This window comes from Bombina bombina, chromosome 6 (assembly GCF_027579735.1).
Source record: "Bombina bombina isolate aBomBom1 chromosome 6, aBomBom1.pri, whole genome shotgun sequence".
Taxonomy (NCBI): domain Eukaryota; kingdom Metazoa; phylum Chordata; class Amphibia; order Anura; family Bombinatoridae; genus Bombina; species Bombina bombina.
Genome location: NC_069504.1, coordinates 1,137,480,937 through 1,137,502,808, shown reverse-complemented (window position 1 = coordinate 1,137,502,808; position 21,872 = coordinate 1,137,480,937). Strand labels below are relative to the sequence as shown.

Here is a 21,872-nt window from a genome sequence, read left to right as displayed (position 1 = left end):
GATACCAATGCTGTACAGCACAATGCCCTACAGATATCAATACTGTACTACACATTCTCCTACATATACCAATACTGTACTACACATTCTCCTACAGATAACATTACTGTACTAAACATTCTCCTACAGATACAAATAATGTACTACAAATTCTCCTACAAATGCCTATACTGTATAGCACATTCTGCTACAGATACCAATACTGTACTACACATTCTCCTACAGATACAAATAATGTACTACAAATTCTCCTACAAATGCCTATACTGTACAGCACATTCTGCTACAGATACCAATACTGTACTACACATTCTACTACAGATACCAATACTGTACAGCACATTGTCCTACAGATACCAATACTGTACAGCACATTGTCCTACAGATACCAATACAGTACAGCACATTGTCCTAGAAGATACTAATACTGTACAGCACATTTTCCTACAGATACTAATACTGTACTACACATTCTCCTACAGATACCAATACTGTACAGCACATTTTCCTGGAGATACCAATACAGTACAGCACATTTTCCTACAGATACCAATACAGTACAGCACATTGTCCTACAGATACCAATACTGTACAGCACAATGTCCTACAGATACCAATACTGTACTACACATTGTCCTACAGATACCAATACTGTACTACACATTGTCCTACAGCTACCAATACTGTACTACACATTCTCCTACAGATACCAATAATGTACTACACATTCTCCTACAGATACCAATACTGTATTAGACATTCTCCTACAGATACCAATACTGTACTACACATTCTACGAAAGATACCAATACTGTACTACACATTCTCCTACAGATACCAATAATGTACTAAACATTCTACGAAAGATACCAATACTGTACTACACATTCTACGAAAGATACCAATACTGTACAGCACATTCTACGAAAGATACCAATACTGTACAGCACATTCTACGAAAGATACCAATACTGTACTACACATTTTCCTACAGATACCAATACTGTACAGCACATTCTACGAAAGATACCATTACTGTACTACACATTCTCCTACAGATACAAATAAATGTACTAAAATTATCTTACAAATGCCAATACTGTACAGCACATTCTGCTACGGATACCAATACTGTACAGCACATTGTCCTACAGATACCAATACTGTACAGCACATTCTACGAAAGATACCAATACTGTTTTAACACAAAGAACAATTATACACAATATGCTAGAATGTTACCAAACAATATCTATGTACAAAAGGTAAAAATACTCCCCTCTGTGTATACCGCTGCCGTCTATCAGTCTCTCCCAAAATGAGACTGTTTAAAATTGTGGTTGTATGTAGTATAGAGGTGCAGGTGTTTTCCAGAATTGCCTGAGAATGAAAGGGTCTGAAAATTTCTGGAACACTGAATAAGAAAACACCTGCACCTCTATACTACATACAACCAGATACCAATACTGTACTACACATCCTACTACAAATACCAATACTGTACAGCACATTCTATTGCAGACCACCAATACTGTACTACACATTCTCCTTACAGATACCAATACTATACTAATACTCTCCTACAAATACCAATACTGTACTACACATTCTCCTACATATACCTATAATGTACTACACATTCTCCTACAGATACCAATACTGTACTACACATTTTACTACAGATACCAATACTGTACAGCACATGGTCCTACAGATACCAATACTGTACTAAACATTCTCCTACAGATACCAATACTGTACAGCACAGTTTCCTACATAGTCTCTTAAAGCATAAAAGCTTCATTATTAAACATTGCTAGTAATATATTTTCTAAAAAGTCATTTTTTTAATACAGCTTTGTCATTGTATACCTTATTAGGAATATACAGGTAAATTCACATCAGTTCTGCAAGTAACAGAGAATAAATAAAATTTTGAAGAACAAACTATCCATAACCCAAAAAAAAAAACCATTACAGAAGGTAGCTTGAGAAACAATTACTCCTATAACAGACTTACTGAGTTTGGGGTGCGCAGGCAGGATACAACCACACAGGGGTGCAGTAATAAAGCATTGAATAAATAGCTAAACATAGTAAGACATGACTAGTAACTTCACCCCGTATTTAACATAATGGCAGATAATGCACCTTAGTAACTATCTATATTCTATAGCAAGTCTGACGTCAATGACTGAACATATCACCTGCAATAGTCCTTGCGTGATGATTTCTCGTGTGGCAAAATAAAACGATCCATTTTCATACAGCTCGCCCCTCCAGTCCTGCCGACGTGGTCTACGTGAAGTATTAAAGTTCTCCGACACGGTCGTCTCCCCTGCTCAGATAGTGACACAATTAGTACTGTGTACGTAACATGCTCTAGCGTAACACACATAGACAACATCCTGCAACACACTGCACACTGCTGGTGAGCCAGAGCCAATCAGGGAAGACATGCAGCTGACAATCACCAACTGCGCCCTGCAACATGCAACAGCTCCCAAGCGAGATTTTAGCTTTGTGTTTAGTCCACTGAAGGGGTTAAACATACTTGGGCGAATCACAATCTTTTATAAAATCAACAGAAAATCACTACCAGTTTATGGGGATTTTTGCAGACAGATCATTTGATAAGTTTTTCTAAAGGATTGTGATCGACCCCACGGTTAGCGGGAAACAAACTTAATATTAATGCTGTCACTTGAAAGGACAATAAAAACGCAGCAGAGCACAGCAAAATGTTACTAAGGGACATCTCTTGTAACAGGACAATAAATATACAATACACAGCACAGTGTTACTGAGGGACATCTCACGTGACTGGACAATAAATATACAATACACAGCACAGTGTTACTGAGGGACATCTCTTGTGACAGGACAATAAATATACAATACACAGCACAGTGTTACTGAGGGACATCTCTTGTGACAGGACAATAAATGAGTCTATGATTACGGCAAATCTATGCTGAAACGCGTAAGACTGTGATCTTACCTACTGCTTTTAACATTTTTGATGCTGCTCTGCTTGTTTTTAACTATTTGTACTATGTGTACTTAATAAATTGGACTTTTATTTTTATCACATTGAGGGTCGTTGCCTTCTTGGAAAACTTTTTTCTATAGGACAATAAATATACAATACACAGCACAGTGTTACTGAGGGACATCTCACGTGGGAGTATAATAAATATAACAATACACAGAACAGTGTTACTGAGGGACATCTCATGTGACAAGACAATAAATATACATAACACAGCACAGTGTTACTGAGGGACATGTCATGTGACAAGACAATAAATATACATAACACAGCACAGTGTTACTGAGGGACATGTCATGTGAGAGGACAATAAATATACAATACACAGCACAGTGTTACTGAGGGACATCTCATGTGACAGTACAATAAATATAGCACAATACACAGCACAGTGTTACTGAGGGACATCTCATGTGACAGTACAATAAATATAGCACAATACACAGCACAGTGTTACTGAGGGACATCTCATGTGACAGTACAATAAATATAGCACAATACACAGCACAGTGTTACTGAGGGACATCTCATGTGACAGTACAATAAATATAGCACAATACACAGCACAGTGTTACTGAGGGACATCTCATGTGACAGTACAATAAATATAGCACAATACACAGCACAGTGTTACTGAGGGATATCTCATGTGACAGTACAATAAATATAGCACAATACACAGCACAGTGTTACTGAGGGACATCTCATGTGACAGTACAATAAATATAGCACAATACACAGCACAGTGTTACTGAGGGACATTTCATGTGACAGAACAATAAATATAGCACAATACACAGCACAGTGTTACTGAGGGACATCTCATGTGACAGTACAATAAATATAGCACAATACACAGCACAGTGTTACTGAGGGACATCTCATGTGACAGTACAATAAATATAGCACAATACACAGCACAGTGTTACTGAGGGACATCTCATGTGACAGTACAATAAATATAGCACAATACACAGCACAGTGTTACTGAGGGACATCTCACGTGACAGTACAATAAATATAGCACAATACACAGCACAGTGTTACTGAGGGACATCTCATGTGACAGTACAATAAATATAGCACAATACACAGCACAGTGTTACTGATGAAACAGTTAGCTAGTCAGCTGAGAAATACGTTGCGTGTTTTATATATTTTAAAATAAAAACTGTGATTTTAAGTAGTCTGCCTTTTAACTACTTTTTCACTTTGGAGCACTTTACACCACTTATTTAAACCATTTGAAAGAACAATCCAGGGAGACCTGAGACAGCTGGTGTCTGTAACATCCAGCCTGCCTTGCTTGCACGGTTTCATTGTCAGTACCATTTTGTACATTTTCATGGAATCATTCCGTTAAAAGTTTAACCTGCACTAGGAGAAGTTCTGTGCCCTTTATAGGCTTAGAGGCTACAACAGCCAGTATCCAGTCCACTGAAATCTGAGGGAGGCCTTGCCCCAATCAGTCAGCGGGAGACTGCAAAGCCTGCGCATATCGCACTTTATTAGTGCACGCACCCTTGTGACAGCCTGCACATATAGCACTTTATTAGTGCACACACCCTTGTGACAGCCTGCGCATATCGCACTTTATTAGTGCACACACCCTTGTGACAGCCTGCACATATAGCACTTTATTAGTGCACACACCCTTGTGACAGCCTGCGCATATCGCACTTTATTAGTGCACACACCCTTGTGACAGCCTGCGCGTATCGCACTTTATTAGTGCACACACCCTTGTGACAGCCTGCGCGTATCGCACTTTATTAGTGTACACACCCTTGTGACAGCCTGCGCGTATCGCACTTTATTAGTGCACACACCCTTGTGACAGTCTGCGCATATTGCACTTTATTAGTGCACACACCCTTGTGACAGTCTGCGCATATTGCACTTTATTAGTGCACACACTCTTGTGACAGCCTGCACATATCGCACTTTATTAGTGCACACACCCTTGTGACAGCCTGCGCATATCGCACTTTATTAGTGCACACACCCTTGTGACAGCCTGCACATATAGCACTTTATTAGTGCACACACCCTTGTGACAGCCTGCACATATAGCACTTTATTAGTGCACACACCCTTGTGACAGCCTGCACATATCGCACTTTATTAGTGCACACACCCTTGTGACAGCCTGCACATATAGCACTTTATTAGTGCACACACCCTTGTGACAGCCTGCACATATAGCACTTTATTAGTGCACACACCCTTGTGACAGCCTGCACATATAGCACTTTATTAGTGCACACACCCTTGTGACAGCCTGCACATATAGCACTTTATTAGTGCACACACCCTTGTGACAGCCTGCACATATAGCACTTTATTAGTGCACGCACTCTTGTGACAGCCTGCACATATAGCACTTTATTAGTGCACACACCCTTGTGACAGCCTGTACATATTGCACTTTATTAGTGCACACACCCTTGTGACAGCCTGTACATATAGCACTTTATTAGTGCACGCACCCTTGTGACAGCCTGCACATATCGCACTTTATTAGTGCACACACCCTTGTGACAGCCTGCACATATAGCACTTTATTAGTGCACACACCCTTGTGACAGCCTGCACATATAGCACTTTATTAGTGCACACACCCTTGTGACAGCCTGCACATATAGCACTTTATTAGTGCACACACCCTTGTGACAGCCTGTACATATTGCACTTTATTAGTGCACACACCCTTGTGACAGCCTGCACATATCGCACTTTATTAGTGCACGCACTCTTGTGACAGCCTGCACATATAGCACTTTATTAGTGCACGCACCCTTGTGACAGCCTGCACATATTACACTTTATTAGTGCACGCACCCTTGTGACAGCCTGCGCATATCGCACTTTATTAGTGCACACACCCTTGTGACAGCCTGCACATATAGCACTTTATTAGTGCACACACCCTTGTGACAGCCTGCACATATTGCACTTTATTAGTGCACGCACCCTTGTGACAGCCTGCACATATCGCACTTTATTAGTGCACACACCCTTGTGACAGTCTGCGCATATTGCACTTTATTAGTGCACACACCCTTGTGACAGCCTGCACATATAGCACTTTATTAGTGCACACACCCTTGTGACAGCCTGCACATATTGCACTTTATTAGTGCACGCACCCTTGTGACAGCCTGCACATATAGCACTTTATTAGTGCACGCACCCTTGTGACAGCCTGCGCATATTGCACTTTATTAGTGCACACACCCTTGTGACAGCCTGCACATATTGCACTTTATTAGTGCACGCACCCTTGTGACAGCCTGCACATATAGCACTTTATTAGTGCACGCACCCTTGTGACAGCCTGCACATATTGCACTTTATTAGTGCACGCACCCTTGTGACAGCCTGCACATATAGCACTTTATTAGTGCACGCACCCTTGTGACAGCCTGCACATATAGCACTTTATTAGTGCACACACCCTTGTGACAGCCTGCACATATTGCACTTTATTAGTGCACACACCCTTGTGAGTGTCACTTGTTACTTTGTATTCACTGGATATTTACTTTGGATAAACTGCACAATAATGAGCTCTTCTTTACATCTTTTTTAGATTCTTCCGGCAGTTCCAATCCTGCCAGAGGAAGAGCAGACTCAGGAATTTTTAAATCACAACTTCAATGTTTCTTTATTATAATTTTCATTTTTAATTCAATGTTTCACAATGATGTTGATAATTGTATTGTATATAGATGATTGCACATAACTGCACATGTCCCCATTATTATTATCTTTTCGATTCACACCCAAATTTGTTGGTCTAAAGTTAGTTTGAAAACACAATTATTTAAAGGAGAACACACAAATTGAAACTTAAGTTTCATACACATCCATTTAATTTTCAGCACCTTTTTTTTTTTTATAACACAACCATTTATATTTGCGCCCTCTGCAAACCTCCTACTTGACAGGACAATACATATACCACAATACAAGGGACATCTTATATGACAGAACAACACATACAGGGAGTGCAGAATTATTAGGCAAATGAGTATTTTGACCACATCATCCTCTTTATGCATGTTGTTTTACTCCAAGCTGTATAGGCTTGAAAGCCTACTACCAATTAAGCATATTAGGTGATGTGCATCTCTGTAATGAGAAGGGGTGTGGTCTAATGACATCAACACCCTATATCAGGTGTGCATAATTATTAGGCAACTTCCTTTCCTTTGGCAAAATGGGTCAAAAGAAGGACTTGACAGGCTCAGAAAAGTCAAAAATAGTGAGATATCTTGCAGAGGGATGCAGCACTCTTAAAATTGCAAAGCTTCTGAAGCGTGATCATCGAACAATCAAGCGTTTCATTCAAAATAGTCAACAGGGTCGCAAGAAGCGTGTGGAAAAACCAAGGCGCAAAATAACTGCCCATGAACTGAGAAAAGTCAAGCGTGCAGCTGCCAAGATGCCACTTGCCACCAGTTTGGCCATATTTCAGAGCTGCAACATCACTGGAGTGCCCAAAAGCACAAGGTGTGCAATACTCAGAGACATGGCCAAGGTAAGAAAGGCTGAAAGACGACCACCACTGAACAAGACACACAAGCTGAAACGTCAAGACTGGGCCAAGAAATATCTCAAGACTGATTTTTCTAAGGTTTTATGGACTGATGAAATGAGAGTGAGTCTTGATGGACCAGATGGATGGGCCCGTGGCTGGATTGGTAAAGGGCAGAGAGCTCCAGTCCGACTCAGACGCCAGCAAGGTGGAGGTGGAGTACTGGTTTGGGCTGGTATCATCAAAGATGAGCTTGTGGTGCCTTTTCGGGTTGATGATGGAGTCAAGCTCAACTCCCAGTCCTACTGCCAGTTTCTGGAAGACACCTTCTTCAAGCAGTGGTACAGGAAGAAGTCTGCATCCTTCAAGAAAAACATGATTTTCATGCAGGACAATGCTCCATCACACGCGTCCAAGTACTCCACAGCGTGGCTGGCAAGAAAGGGTATAAAAGAAGAAAATCTAATGATATGGCCTCCTTGTTCACCTGATCTGAACCCCATTGAAAACCTGTGGTCCATCATCAAATGTGAGATTTACAAGGAGGGAAAACAGTACACCTCTCTGAACAGTGTCTGGGAGGCTGTGGTTGCTGCTGCACGCAATGTTGATGGTGAACAGATCAAAACACTGACAGAATCCATGGATGACAGGCTTTTGAGTGTCCTTGCAAAGAAACAGAATTTATGCTTACCTGATAAATTACTTTCTCCAACGGTGTGTCCGGTCCACGGCGTCATCCTTACTTGTGGGATATTCTCTTCCCCAACAGGAAATGGCAAAAAGTCCCAGCAAAGCTGGTCACATGATCCCTCCTAGGCTCCGCCCACCCCAGTCATTCGACCGACGGACAGGAGGAAATATATATAGGAGAAACCATATGATACCGTGGTGACTGTAGTTAGAGAAAATAATTCATCAGACCTGATTAAAAACCAGGGCGGGCCGTGGACCGGACACACCGTTGGAGAAAGTAATTTATCAGGTAAGCATAAATTCTGTTTTCTCCAACATTGGTGTGTCCGGTCCACGGCGTCATCCTTACTTGTGGGAACCAATACCAAAGCTTTAGGACACGGATGAAGGGAGGGAGCAAATCAGGTCACCTAAACGGAAGGAACCACAGCTTGCAAAACCTTTCTCCCAAAAATAGCCTCCGAAGAAGCAAAAGTATCAAATTTGTAAAATTTGGCAAAAGTGTGCAGTGAAGACCAAGTCGCTGCCTTACATATCTGGTCAACAGAAGCCTCGTTCTTGAAGGCCCATGTGGAAGCCACAGCCCTAGTGGAGTGAGCTGTGATTCTTTCAGGAGGCTGCCGTCCGGCAGTCTCATAAGCCAATCGGATGATGCTTTTAAGCCAAAAGGAAAGAGAGGTAGAAGTCGCTTTTTGACCTCTCCTTTTACCAGAATAAACAACAAACAAGGAAGATGTTTGTCTGAAATCTTTAGTAGCCTCTAAATAGAACTTTAGAGCACGGACAACGTCCAAATTGTGTAACAAACGTTCCTTCTTTGAAACTGGATTCGGACACAAAGAAGGTACAACTATCTCCTGGTTAATATTTTTGTTAGAAACAACTTTAGGAAGAAAACCAGGCTTAGTACGCAAAACCACCTTATCTGCATGGAACACCAGATAAGGAGGAGAACACTGCAGAGCAGATAACTCTGAAACTCTTCTAGCAGAAGAAATTGCAACCAAAAACAACACTTTCCAAGATAGTAACTTAATATCTATGGAATGTAAGGGTTCAAACGGAACCCCTTGAAGAACTGAATGAACTAGATTTAGACTCCAGGGAGGAGTCAAAGGTCTGTAAACAGGCTTGATCCTAACCAGAGCCTGAACAAATGCTTGAACATCTGGCACAGCTGCCAGTCTTTTGTGTAGTAAGACAGATAAAGCAGAGATCTGTCCCTATAGAGAACTTGCAGATAATCCTTTCTCCAAACCTTCTTGAAGAAAGGAGAGAATCTTAGGAATTTTTATCTTATTCCATGGGAATCCTTTGGATTCACACCAACAGATATATTTTATGGTAAATTTTTCTAGTTACAGGTTTTCTGGCCTGAACCAGAGTATCTATCACCGAATCTGAAAACCCACGCTTTGATAGAATCAAGCGTTCAATCTCCAAGCCGTCAGTTGGAGGGAGACCAGATTTGGGTGTTCGAATGGACCTTGAGCAAGAAGGTCCTGTCTCAAAGGTAGCTTCCATGGTGGAGCCGATGACATATTCACCAGGTCTGCATACCAAGTCTTGCGTGGCCACGCAGGAGCTATCAAGATCACCGAGGCCCTCTCCTGATTGATCCTGGCTACCAGCCTGGGAATGAGAGGAAACGGTGGGAATACGTAAGCTAGGTTGAAAGTCCAAGGAGCTACTAGTGCATCTACTAGAGTCGCCTTGGGATCCCTGGATCTGGACCCGTAGCAAGGAACCTTGAAGTTCTGACGAGACGCCATCAGATCCATGTCTGGAATGCCCCATAATTTAGTTATTTGGGCAAAGATTTCCGGATGGAGTTCCCACTCCCCCGGATGAAATGTCTGACGACTCAGAAAATCCGCTTCCCAATTTTCCACTCCTGGGATGTGGATCGCAGACAAGTGGCAGGAGTGATCCTCCGCCCATTGAATTATTTTGGTCACTTCTTTCATCGCCAGGGAACTCTTTGTTCCCCCTTGATGATTGATATAAGCAACAGTCGTCATGTTGTCTGATTGGAACCTTATGAATTTGGCCTTTGCTAGTTGAGGCCAAGCTCTGAGAGCATTGAATATCGCTCTCAGTTCCAGAATGTTTATCGGGAGAAGAGACTCTTCCCGAGACCATAGACCCTGAGCTTTCAGGGATTCCCAGACCGCACCCCAGCCCACTAGACTGGCGTCGGTCGTGACAATGACCCACTCCGGCCTGCGGAAGCTCATTCCCTGGGACAGATGGTCCAGGGTCAGCCACCAACGGAGTGAATCTCTGGTCTTTTGATCTACTTGAATCATTGGAGACAAGTCTGTATAATCCCCATTCCACTGTTTGAGCATGCACAGTTGTAATGGTCTTAGATGAATTCGTGCAAAAGGAACTATGTCCATTGTTGCAACCATCAATCCTATTACTTCCATGCATAGCGCTATGGAAGGACGAGGAACAGAATGAAGCACTTGACAAGAGCTTAGAAGTTTTGATTTTCTGACCTCTGTCAGAAAAATCCTCATTTCTAAGGAATCTATCATTGTTCCCAAGAAGGGAACTCTTGTTGACGGGGACAGAGAACTCTTTTCTTTGTTCACCTTCCATCCGTGAGATGTGAGAAAGGCTAGAACGATGTCCGTATGAGCCTTTGCCTTTGACAGGGACGACGCTTTTATTAGAATGTCGTCCAAGTAAGGTACTACTGCAATGCCCCTTGGTCTTAGAACCGCTAGAAGGGACCCTAGCACCTTTGTGAAAATCCTTGGAGCAGTGGCTAATCCGAATGGAAGAGCCACAAACTGGTAATGTTTGTCCAGAAAAGCGAACCTTAGGAACTGATGATGTTCCTTGTGGATAGGGATATGTAGGTACGCATCCTTTAGATCCACGGTAGTCATAAATTGACTTTCCTGGATGGTGGGTAGAATCGTTCGAATAGTTTCCATTTTGAACGATGGTACCCTGAGAAATTTGTTTAGGATCTTCAAATCCAAAATTGGTCTGAACGTTCCCTCTTTTTTGGGAACTACGAACAGATTGGAATAAAATCCCATTCCTTGTTCCTTTATTGGAACTGGGTGTATCACTCCCATCTTTAACAGGTCTTCTACACAATATAAGAATGCCTGTCTCTTTATTTGGTTTGAGGATAAGTGAGACTTGTGGAACCTTCCCCTTGGGGGTAGTTCCTTGAATTCCAGGAGATAACCTTGAGAAACTATTTCTAGCGTCCAAGGATCCTGAACATCTCTTGCCCAAGCCTGAGCAAAGAGAGAGAGTCTGCCCCCCACCAGATCCGGTCCCGGATCGGGGGCTACTCCTTCATGCTGTCTTGTTAGCAGTGGCAGGCTTCTTGGCCTGCTTACCCTTGTTCCAGCCTTGCATTGGTTTCCAGGCTGGTTTGGGTTGTGAGGCATTACCCTCTTGCTTAGAGGATGCAGAATTAGAGGCTGGTCCATTTCTGCGAAAGGGACGAAAATTAGGCTTATTTTTAGCCTTAAAAGACCTATCCTGTGGAAGGGCGTGGCCCTTTCCCCCAGTGATGTCTGAAATAATCTCTTTCAAATCAGGTCCAAATAAAGTTTTACCTTTGAAAGGAATGTTAAGTAATTTTGTCTTGGATGACACATCCGCTGACCAAGACTTTAGCCAAAGCGCTCTGCGCGCCACAATAGCAAACCCTGAATTTTTCGCCGCTAATTTTGCTAATTGCAAAGCGGCATCTAAAATAAAAGAGTTAGCCAATTTAAGTGCATGAACTCTGTCCATAACCTCCTCATATGGAGTTTCTCTACTGAGCGACTTTTCTAGTTCCTCAAACCAGAACCACGCTGCCGTAGTGACAGGAACAATGCATGAAATTGGTTGTAGAAGGTAGCCTTGCTGTACAAAAATTTTTAAGCAAACCTTCCAATTTTTTATCCATAGGATCTTTGAAAGCACAACTATCTTCGATAGGAATAGTAGTGCGTTTGTTTAGAGTAGAAACTGCCCCCTCGACCTTGGGGACTGTCTGCCATAAGTCCTTTCTGGGGTCGACCATAGGAAATAATTTCTTAAATATAGGGGGAGGAACAAAAGGTATGCCGGGCTTTTCCCACTCTTTATTTACTATGTCCGCCACCCGCTTGGGTATAGGAAAAGCGTCGGGGGGCACCGGAACCTCTAGGAACCTGTCCATCTTGCATAATTTCTCTGGAATGACCAAATTGTCACAATCATCCAGAGTAGATAACACCTCCTTAAGCAGTGCGCGGAGATGTTCTAATTTAACTTTAAATGTCACAACATCAGGTTCAGCTTGATGAGAAATTTTTCCTGAATCTGAAATTTCTCCCTCAGACAAAACCTCCCTCATGGCCCCTTCAGATTGGTGTGAGGGTATGACAGAACAATTATCATCAGCGTCCTCTTGCTCTTCAGTGTTTAAAACAGAGCAATCGCGCTTTCTGATAAGTAGGCATTTTGGATAAAAGATTTGCTATGGAGTTATCCATTACAGCCGTTAATTGTTGCATGGTAATAAGTATTGGCGCACTAGATGTACTAGGGGCCTCCTGCATGGGCAAAACTGGTGTAGACACAGTAGGAGATGATGTAGTATCATGTTTACTCCCCTCATTTGAGGAATCATCTTGGGCAATATCATTATTTGTGGCAGTACTGTCCTTACTTTGTTTGGACGCTATGGCACAATTATCACATAAATTTAAATGGGGAGACACATTGGCTTTCATACATATAGAACATAGCTTATTTGAAGGTACAGACATGTTAAACAGGCTTAAACTTGTCAACAATGCACAAAAAACGTTTTAAAATAAAACCGTTACTGTCACTTTAAATTACAAACAGAAAACACTTTATTACTGAATATGTGAAAAAGTATGAAGGAATTGTTCAAACACACCTTGTATTGTCCTGTCATATAAGATGTCCCTTGTATTGTGGTATATGTATTGTCCTGTCATATAAGATGTCCCTTGTAGTGTGGTATATGTATTATCCTGTCATATAAGATGTCCCTTGTATTGTTCTGTCATATAAGATGTCCCTTGTATTGTCCTGTCATATAAGATGTCCCTTGTATTGTCCTGTCATAAAAGATGTCCCTTGTATTGTTCTGTCATATAAGATGTCCCTTGTATTGTCCTGTCATAAAAGATGTCCCTTGTATTGTGGTATATGTATTGTCCTGTCATATAAGATGTCCCTTGTATTGTCCTGTCATATAAGATGTCCCTTGTATTGTGGTATATGTATTGTCCTGTCATATAAGATGTCCCTTGTATTGTGGTATATGTATTGTTCTGTCATATAAGATGTCCCTTGTATTGTGGTATATGTATTGTCCTGTCATATAAGATGTCCCTTGTATTGTGGTATATGTATTGTCCTGTCATATAAGATGTCCCTTGTATTGTGGTATATGTATTGTTCTGTCATATAAGATGTCCCTTGTATTGTGGTATATGTATTGTCCTGTCATATAAGATGTCCCTTGTATTGTGGTATACAGGGAGTGCAGAATTATTAGGCAAGTTGTATTTTTGAGGATTAATTTTATTATTGAACAACAACCATGTTCTCAATGAACCCAAAAAACTCATTAATATCAAAGCTGAATAGTTTTGGAAGTAGTTTTTAGTTTGTTTTCAGTTATAGCTATTTTAGGGGGATATCTGTGTGTGCAGGTGACTATTACTGTGCATAATTATTAGGCAACTTAACAAAAAACAAATATATACCCATTTCAATTATTTATTTTTACCAGTGAAACCAATATAACATCTCAACATTCACAAATATACATTTCTGACATTCAAAAACAAAACAAAAACAAATCAGTGACCAATATAGCCACCTTTCTTTGCAAGGACACTCAAAAGCCTGCCATCCATGGATTCTGTCAGTGTTTTGATCTGTTCACCATCAACATTGCGTGGAGCAGCAACAACAGCCTCCCAGACACTGTTCAGAGATGTGTACTGTTTTCCCTCCTTGTAAATCTCACATTTGATGATGGACCACAGGTTCTCAATGGGGTTCAGATCAGGTGAACAAGGAGGCCATGTCATTAGATTTTCTTCTTTTATACCCTTTCTTGCCAGCCACGCTGTGGAGTACTTGGACGTGTGTAGTGGAGCATTGTCCTGCATGAAAATCATGTTTTTCTTGAAGGATGCAGACTTCTTCCTGTACCACTGCTTGAAGGTGTCTTCCAGAAACTGGCAGTAGGACTGGGAGTTGAGCTTGACTCCATCCTCAACCCGAAAAGGCCCCACAAGCTCATCTTTGATGATACCAGCCCAAACCAGTACTCCACCTCCACCTTGCTGGCGTCTGAGTCGGACTGGAGCTCTCTGCCCTTTACCAATCCAGCCACGGGCCCATCCATCTGGCCCATCAAGACTCACTCTCATTTCATCAGTCCATAAAACCTTAGAAAAATCAGTCTTGAGATATTTCTTGGCCCAGTCTTGACGTTTCAGCTTGTGTGTCTTGTTCAGTGGTGGTTGTCTTTCAGCCTTTCTTACCTTGGCCATGTCTCTGAGTATTGCACACCTTGTGCTTTTGGGCACTCCAGTGATGTTGCAGCTCTGAAATATGGCCAAACTGGTGGCAAGTGGCATCTTGGCAGCTGCACGCTTGACTTTTCTCAGTTCATGGGCAGTTATTTTGCGCCTTGGTTTTTCCACACGCTTCTTGCGACCCTGTTGACTATTTTGAATGAAACGCTTGATTGTTCGATGATCACGCTTCAGAAGCTTTGCAATTTTAAGAGTGCTGCATCCCTCTGCAAGATATCTCACTATTTTTGACTTTTCTGAGCCTGTCAAGTCCTTCTTTTGACCCATTTTGCCAAAGGAAAGGAAGTTGCCTAATAATTATGCACACCTGATATAGGGTGTTGATGTCATTAGACCACACCCCTTCTCATTACAGAGATGCACATCACCTAATACGCTTAATTGGTAGTAGGCTTTCGAGCCTATACAGCTTGGAGTAAGACAACATGCATAAAGAGGACGATGTGGTCAAAATACTCATTTGCCTAATAATTCTGCACTCCCTGTATATATATTTATTATTATTATTATCAGGTATTTGTAGAGTGCCAACAGATTCCGCAGCGCTGTAAACATAGTCGGTGTACAGGATAGCTTTTGTAGGGGTCAAGTGGGTAGAGGGCCCTGCCGAGAGTTTCACTGTTATAGTCGGCTCTTATGAAGCGATCTGTAAACAGCTGGGCCCATAGGCTTACAATCTAAGGGGTTCAAGGGGAAAGCAATGGCGTTAGGAAAGGTTAGTGTTGATTGTATGTATCCCTGAATAGTAAAGTTTTTAGGGAGTGCTTGAAGCTGTTAAAACTAGGGGAGAGTCTTATGGAGCGAGGCAGGGAATTCCACAAGATGGGGGCTAGTCTGGAGAAGTCCTGTAAACGTGAATGTGAGGAAGTAACAAGAGAGGAGGAGATCCTGAGCTGATCGAAGGGGACGGGAGGGAGAGTATCTAGAGACAAGTTCTGAGATGTAGGGGGGAGCAGTGCAGTTGAGAGCTTTATATGTCAGGGTGAGGATTTTATGTTTAATCCTAGAGGCAAGAGGAAGCCAGTGAAGGGATTGGCAGAGAGGTGCAGCAGATGAAGAGCGACGAGTAAGGAAGATGAGTCTGGCAGAGGCATTCATTATGGATTGTAAAGGAGCTATGCAGCAGCTGGGTAGACCAGAGATGCCGGAGTTGCAGTAGTCAAGGCAGGAAAGGATGAGAGAGTGGATTAAAATCATGGTTGTATCTTGTGTGAGGAAATGTGTAATTTTAGCAATGTTTTTAAAGGTGGAAGCGGCAGGCTTTAGCCAAGGACTGAATGTGAGGAGTGAAGGAAAGATCTGAGTCAAGTGTGACCCCAAGACAACGGGCGAGCGGGGTAGGGGTAATGATAGAATTATCAACAGTTATAGAAATTTTGGGGGTGGAGACATTGGAAGAAGGGGGAAAAATAAGGAGTTCAGTTTTGGAGAGATTTAGCTTAAGGTAGTGAGAGGACATCCAAGATGAGATGTGAGAAAGACAGTTAGTGACACGGGTTAGTAAGGAAGGAGGTAGGTCTGGTGCAGAGAGGTAGATTTGGGTGTCATCTGCATACAAATGGTATTGAAACCCATGGGACTTTATTAAGGAACCTAGTGACGATGTGTAGATTGAAAAGAGAAGGGGACCAAGGACAGAGCCTTGAGGTACCCCAGTAACGGGGCAGAGGATGCTCCGGAGAAGGCTACACTAAATGTACGGTTAGTCAGATAGGAAGAGAACCACGAGAGAGCTGTGTCACAGATGCCGAAGGATTGGAGGGTTTGGAACAGAAGAAGGTGGTCAACAGTGTCAAAGGCTGCAGACAGGTCAAGGAGGATAAGCAGAGAGAAGTGGCCTTTGGATTTTGCTGTAAGTAGGTCATTGGTAACCTTGACAATTGCTGTCTCTGTAGAGTGATGGGAACAAAATCCATATTGCAGTGGGTCAAGAAGAGAGTTTAGTGTAAGGAAATGGGATAGACGTGCATAAACTAGCTTTTCGAGGGGAGCTTTGAGGCAAGAAGGAGTAGGGAAATAGGGCGGTAATTGGAAGGGGAGGTTGGATCGAGGGAAGGTTTTTTGAGGATAGGTGTGACCAGTGCATGTTTTAGAGATGAGGGAAATATACCAGTGCTGAGGGAGAGGTTGAAAATGTGTGTGAGTATGGGGGTGAGGGTAGAAGAGAGGGAGGGGAGTAGCTGTGAGGGGATGGGGTCGACAGGTAGTGAGGTGGGAGGACAGTATAAGGGCAGAAACTTCATCCTCATTAACAGGGGCAAAAGAGCTGCATTTTTGGATATTTGGGTTTTTCGTGAGCTTTTGAGGGGGTGGGAGTTTGGAAGTATGTTGAGAGCTGATTTCACTTCTGATGGAATCAATTTGGTTGTTGAAGTGGCTGGCAAAATCTTGAGCTGAGAGAGAGGTTGTGTTAGGAGGTGGGGGTTGGCGGAGAAGTGTTGAACGTGGAGAACAGACGTTTAGGGTTAGAGGAAAGAGTAGAGATGAGATTAGAAAAGTATTGTTGCTTGTAAAGATTAAGGGCAGAATAGTAGGAGTATAGTAGTAAGGGCAGTATATATATATATATATACACACACACATACATACACACACACACACACAGTATGTAAAAAATCTCATCACAGAAAGTGAAAAAACGTTCTGCCTCTCAGCAGTGTTACTGAGGGACATCTCACATGATAGGACAATAAAAACACTACAGTACCCAGCACGGCGAAGAACAACTCACCTGGCTTTCTCACTTCTTTCCATCGGAACAGATGATGTCGCACAACAGAAAACACAGAATCATAAGCTTCATTACGGATCATGTCTACCACTTTCCTTAGGTCAGACGGGTGTAGACAAGGCGACGTTGCTTGTATATTACCAACGATATCAACCTCTACAAAACAACAATACGGCACAGGTCAGAACTAAAGTAGTCTGGTCTCATCAGTTATAATACATCCCAAAGAGGATATAATTGGATACACATCACTTGGAAGAAATTTGGATATTCACAGCAAGAGACTTTTTGTTATTGACTTCACACACATATAGACTAATTATCGTTTACTTTCAAAACAATTTAAGGATTTTACAAGGAAAAACTTTTTTCATTTCATCACATTTTTTTATTTCTTCGCATTTTTTCACATTTTTTCACAGATATATTCATAAAGAGAATACATTTTTTTGATTTTTGTTTTTTGATTTTTGAAGGTGTACACCTCATTTTATGGTTGATTGAATTTTTATTTTCACCATATATGATTGTTTCACATGTGATAATTTGCAATATATTATATCACTGTAACTATATCATTTAGAAGCTTGATCATTATTTAGGAGCACGAGTATTGGTTCAGAGTCAATGTCTAATATCATTGTCTTTTAAATAATTTTTTTTAGTTCATCCTTTGTTACAATAAATATGTATATCTTTTAAGGTTGGCTCACTTAGAATTTTTTGGGATATCCCTGACTCTACTTAGCAGAGAACCCTACTATTAGGTGTTCTCAGCGCTCCTAACAGCCACCATTCTCTGGTCTCTACAGTTACCCAGGTATCACAGTTATACTTACACGGAAAACTATGAAAATGTAATGTGTATAATAAAAGAGATGTAAAATGTGTAATATATATAGCCTTAGTAAAGAATTAGATTACAAAAATAAACAATTTAGTGAATCTAACAGGCCAATATACCAAGAACCTTTTTAAATATAAACAGAGATTGACTTACTGATTAAAGATTAATACTCAGGTTTACTACAAGAATCCCTGTATATATTTTCAATACATTTATACTGTACACGGGTGAAACCAGCCTTTCCTGGGAAAGTACCAACATGCCGCTATTCACATAATTACACAAGCGCAGTTTGTCACAATCACATACCCGGGTGATGGAGCAGAAATTCTTGGATGGTTTCCAGGGACGATGTGGTATCTTTAGAAACGTCTGCACTTCTCCGATGCACCTGTGCACCAAAATGTTTTGCCACGTTCTCAATTTCATCACTATCAGTTGAAACCCAAACACTGAAAAGAGATTAAATTCTAATTAACTATAGAAGTGTATTCATAGTACCTGGTATCCATCGACTAAAGCTATCACAACAATTTAAATGTTTTATTCCCTATAGTAAAGATTTAAAGGGACACTAAAGCCAAAAAAATGTGTCTCATTATTTAAGTAGAGAATACAATTTTAAACAACATTCCAATTTACTTCTATTAGCTAATTTGCTTCATTCTTTAGAAATCCTTTATTGAAAAAATAGCAATGCACATGGGTGAACCAATCACACAATGCATCTATGTGAAGCAACCAATCAGCAGCTACTGAGCCTATCTAGATATGCTTTTCAGCAAAGTATATCTAGAGAATGACGCAAATTAGATAATAGAAGTAAATTAAAAAGATGTTTAAAATTGCATGGTCTTTCTAAATCATGAAAGAAAAAAATGTGGGTTTCATGTCCCTTTAACATTCTTAATTCCCTTTTGTGTTTCATTAATACTTTAATTCTTGGCTACATTATTTTGTGAGACAAGACTTACAAGTAGAAATGTGCACTAATGTAGTATTAGGGATCTGGCTCCTTCCTCAAGCCCTGCAGATCAGTTGGGGTATTTATTGTTCAGCCCGACACATCACACACAGGTATTTTGTTTACTATGAATACGCGAACTTGTAAGGTCACCGTAGTTTGTCAGCAATATCTTGTGCACACTGGGAGCAGCAGTGAATAAAATAAATGTATAGGGATAGTATAAATTGTGTGCCATGAAAACTATAGTAGGCAACGGTAGAATGTTTATAAAAATCAATGCCTTACCTCCATTTCACTCCCTAACTGCTGCAAATTCTCCTTACTAGTCGCCTACCTTCCGCTCTGAAGTTTGTTGGTTTTTTACTACATTGAGAATGTGCACTTTTGAGTAATTTTTAGAGGTGGTCTGTAGAGCATATGAGTGGTGTCTGTCCCACCCTCATCAACTCTGCCAAATCTCAAATGTTACTACTGTATATACTAAAACAGGGTCATATAAGTCCAGGACCCAAATCTGACCATATTTTTAGGATTACTTTGGATGAGAACAATTAACACTAACGGCTAGATTTAGAGTTGGGCGGTAGCCGTCAAAACCAGCGTTAGAGGGTCCTAACGCTGGTTTTTACCGCCCTCTGGTATTTGGAGTCAGTCAGGAAAGGGTCTAACGCTCACTTTGCAGCCACGACTTTTCCATACCGCAGATCCCCCTACGCCATTTGCGTATCTTATCTTTTCAATGGGACCTTTCTAACGCCGGTATTTAGAGTCGTGGCTGAAGTGAGCGTTAGAAATCTAACGACAAAACTCCAGCCGCAGAAAAAAGTCAGGAGTTAAGAGCATTCTGGGCTAACGCCGGTTCATAAAGCTCTTCTGTGCTCTAAAGTACACTAACACCCATAAACTACCTATGTACCCCTAAACCGAGGCCCCCCCACATCGCCGCCACTCTATTAAAAAATTTTAACCCCTAATCTGCCGACCGCACGCCGCTGCCACCTACGTTATCCCTATGAACCCCTAATCTGCTGCCCCTAACACCGCCGACCCCTATATTATATTTATTAACCCCTAATCTGCCCTCCCTAACATCGCCGACACCTAACTTCAAGTATTAACCCCTAATCTGCCGATCGGAGCTCACCGCTACTCTAATACATTTTTTAACCCCTAAAGCTAATTCTAACCCTAACACCCCCCTAAATTAAATATAATTTTATTCTAACGAAATAAATTAACTCTTATTAAATAAATTATTCCTATTTAAAGCTAAATACTTACCTGTAAAATAAACCCTAATATAGCTACAATATAAATTATAATTATATTGTAGCTATTTTAGGATTAATATTTATTTTACAGGCAACTTTGTATTTATTTTAACCAGGTACAATAGCTATTAAATAGTTAATAACTATTTAATAGTTACCTAGTTAAAATAATTACAAAATTACCTGTAAAATAAATCCTAACCTAAGTTACAATTAAACCTAACACTACACTATCAATAAATTAATTAAATAAAATACCTACAATTATCTACAATTAAACCTAACACTACACTATCAATAAATAAATTAAATACAATACCTACAAATAAATACAATTAAATAAACCAACTAAAGTACAAAAAATAAAAAAGAACTAAGTTACAAAAAATAAAAAAATATTTACAAATCGGAACAGCCAATAGAATGCGAGCTCAATCTGATTGGCTTATCCAATCAGCCAATCGGATTGAACTTGAATCTGATTGGCTGATTCCATCAGCCAATCAGAATATTCCTACCTTAATTCCGATTGGCTGATAGAATCCTATCAGCCAATCGGAATTCGAGGGACGCCATCTTGGATGACGTCATTTAAAGGAACCGTCATTTGGCGAGTAGGCGTCGGTTGAAGAGGATGTTCCGCATCGGCTTGGAAGAAGATGGCTCCGCTCCGGAAGAAAGAAGATTGAAGATGCGGCTTGATAGAAGACTTCATCCCGATGATGGACTTCCGACTTCAGCCCGATGATGGAGTTCTTCAGCCGCCGCTTGGATCAAGACTTCGGACCCTCTTCTGGACCGATCGGTGAACCTGGCATGGTGAAGATAAGGTAGGAAGATCTTCAGGGGCTTAGTGTTAGGTTTATTTAAGGGGGGTTTGGGTTAGATTAGGGGTATGTGGGTGGTGGGTTGTAATGTTGGGGGGGGGTATTGTATGTTTTTTTTTACAGGCAAAAGAGCTGAATTCTTTGGGGCATGCCCCGCAAAGGGCCCTTTTCAGGGCTGGTAAGGTAGAACTTTGAACTTTTTTAATTTAGAATAGGGTAGGGCATTTTTTTATTTAGGGGGGCTTTGTTATTTTATTAGGGGGCTTAGAGTAGGTGTAATTAGTTTAAAATTGTTGCAATATTTTTCGAATGTTTGTAAATATTTTTTTATTTTTTGTAACTTAGTTC

General features: G+C 41.0%; 1 protein-coding gene across 1 annotated transcript in view; it reads right to left on the bottom strand.

The window, feature by feature from the left end:
- LOC128664282 (N-acylneuraminate cytidylyltransferase) overlaps nucleotides 1-21,872 on the bottom strand; it is a 238,183-nt gene that overhangs the window by 201,476 nt on the left and 14,835 nt on the right. The window contains exons 2-4 of the mRNA XM_053719115.1: nucleotides 18,769-18,911; nucleotides 17,613-17,768; nucleotides 2,208-2,338 (exon numbers count right to left, since the gene is read on the bottom strand). Coding sequence (XP_053575090.1) covers nucleotides 2,208-2,338; nucleotides 17,613-17,768; nucleotides 18,769-18,911 — 430 coding nt within the window. The remainder of the gene's footprint in view (nucleotides 1-2,207; nucleotides 2,339-17,612; nucleotides 17,769-18,768; nucleotides 18,912-21,872) is intronic.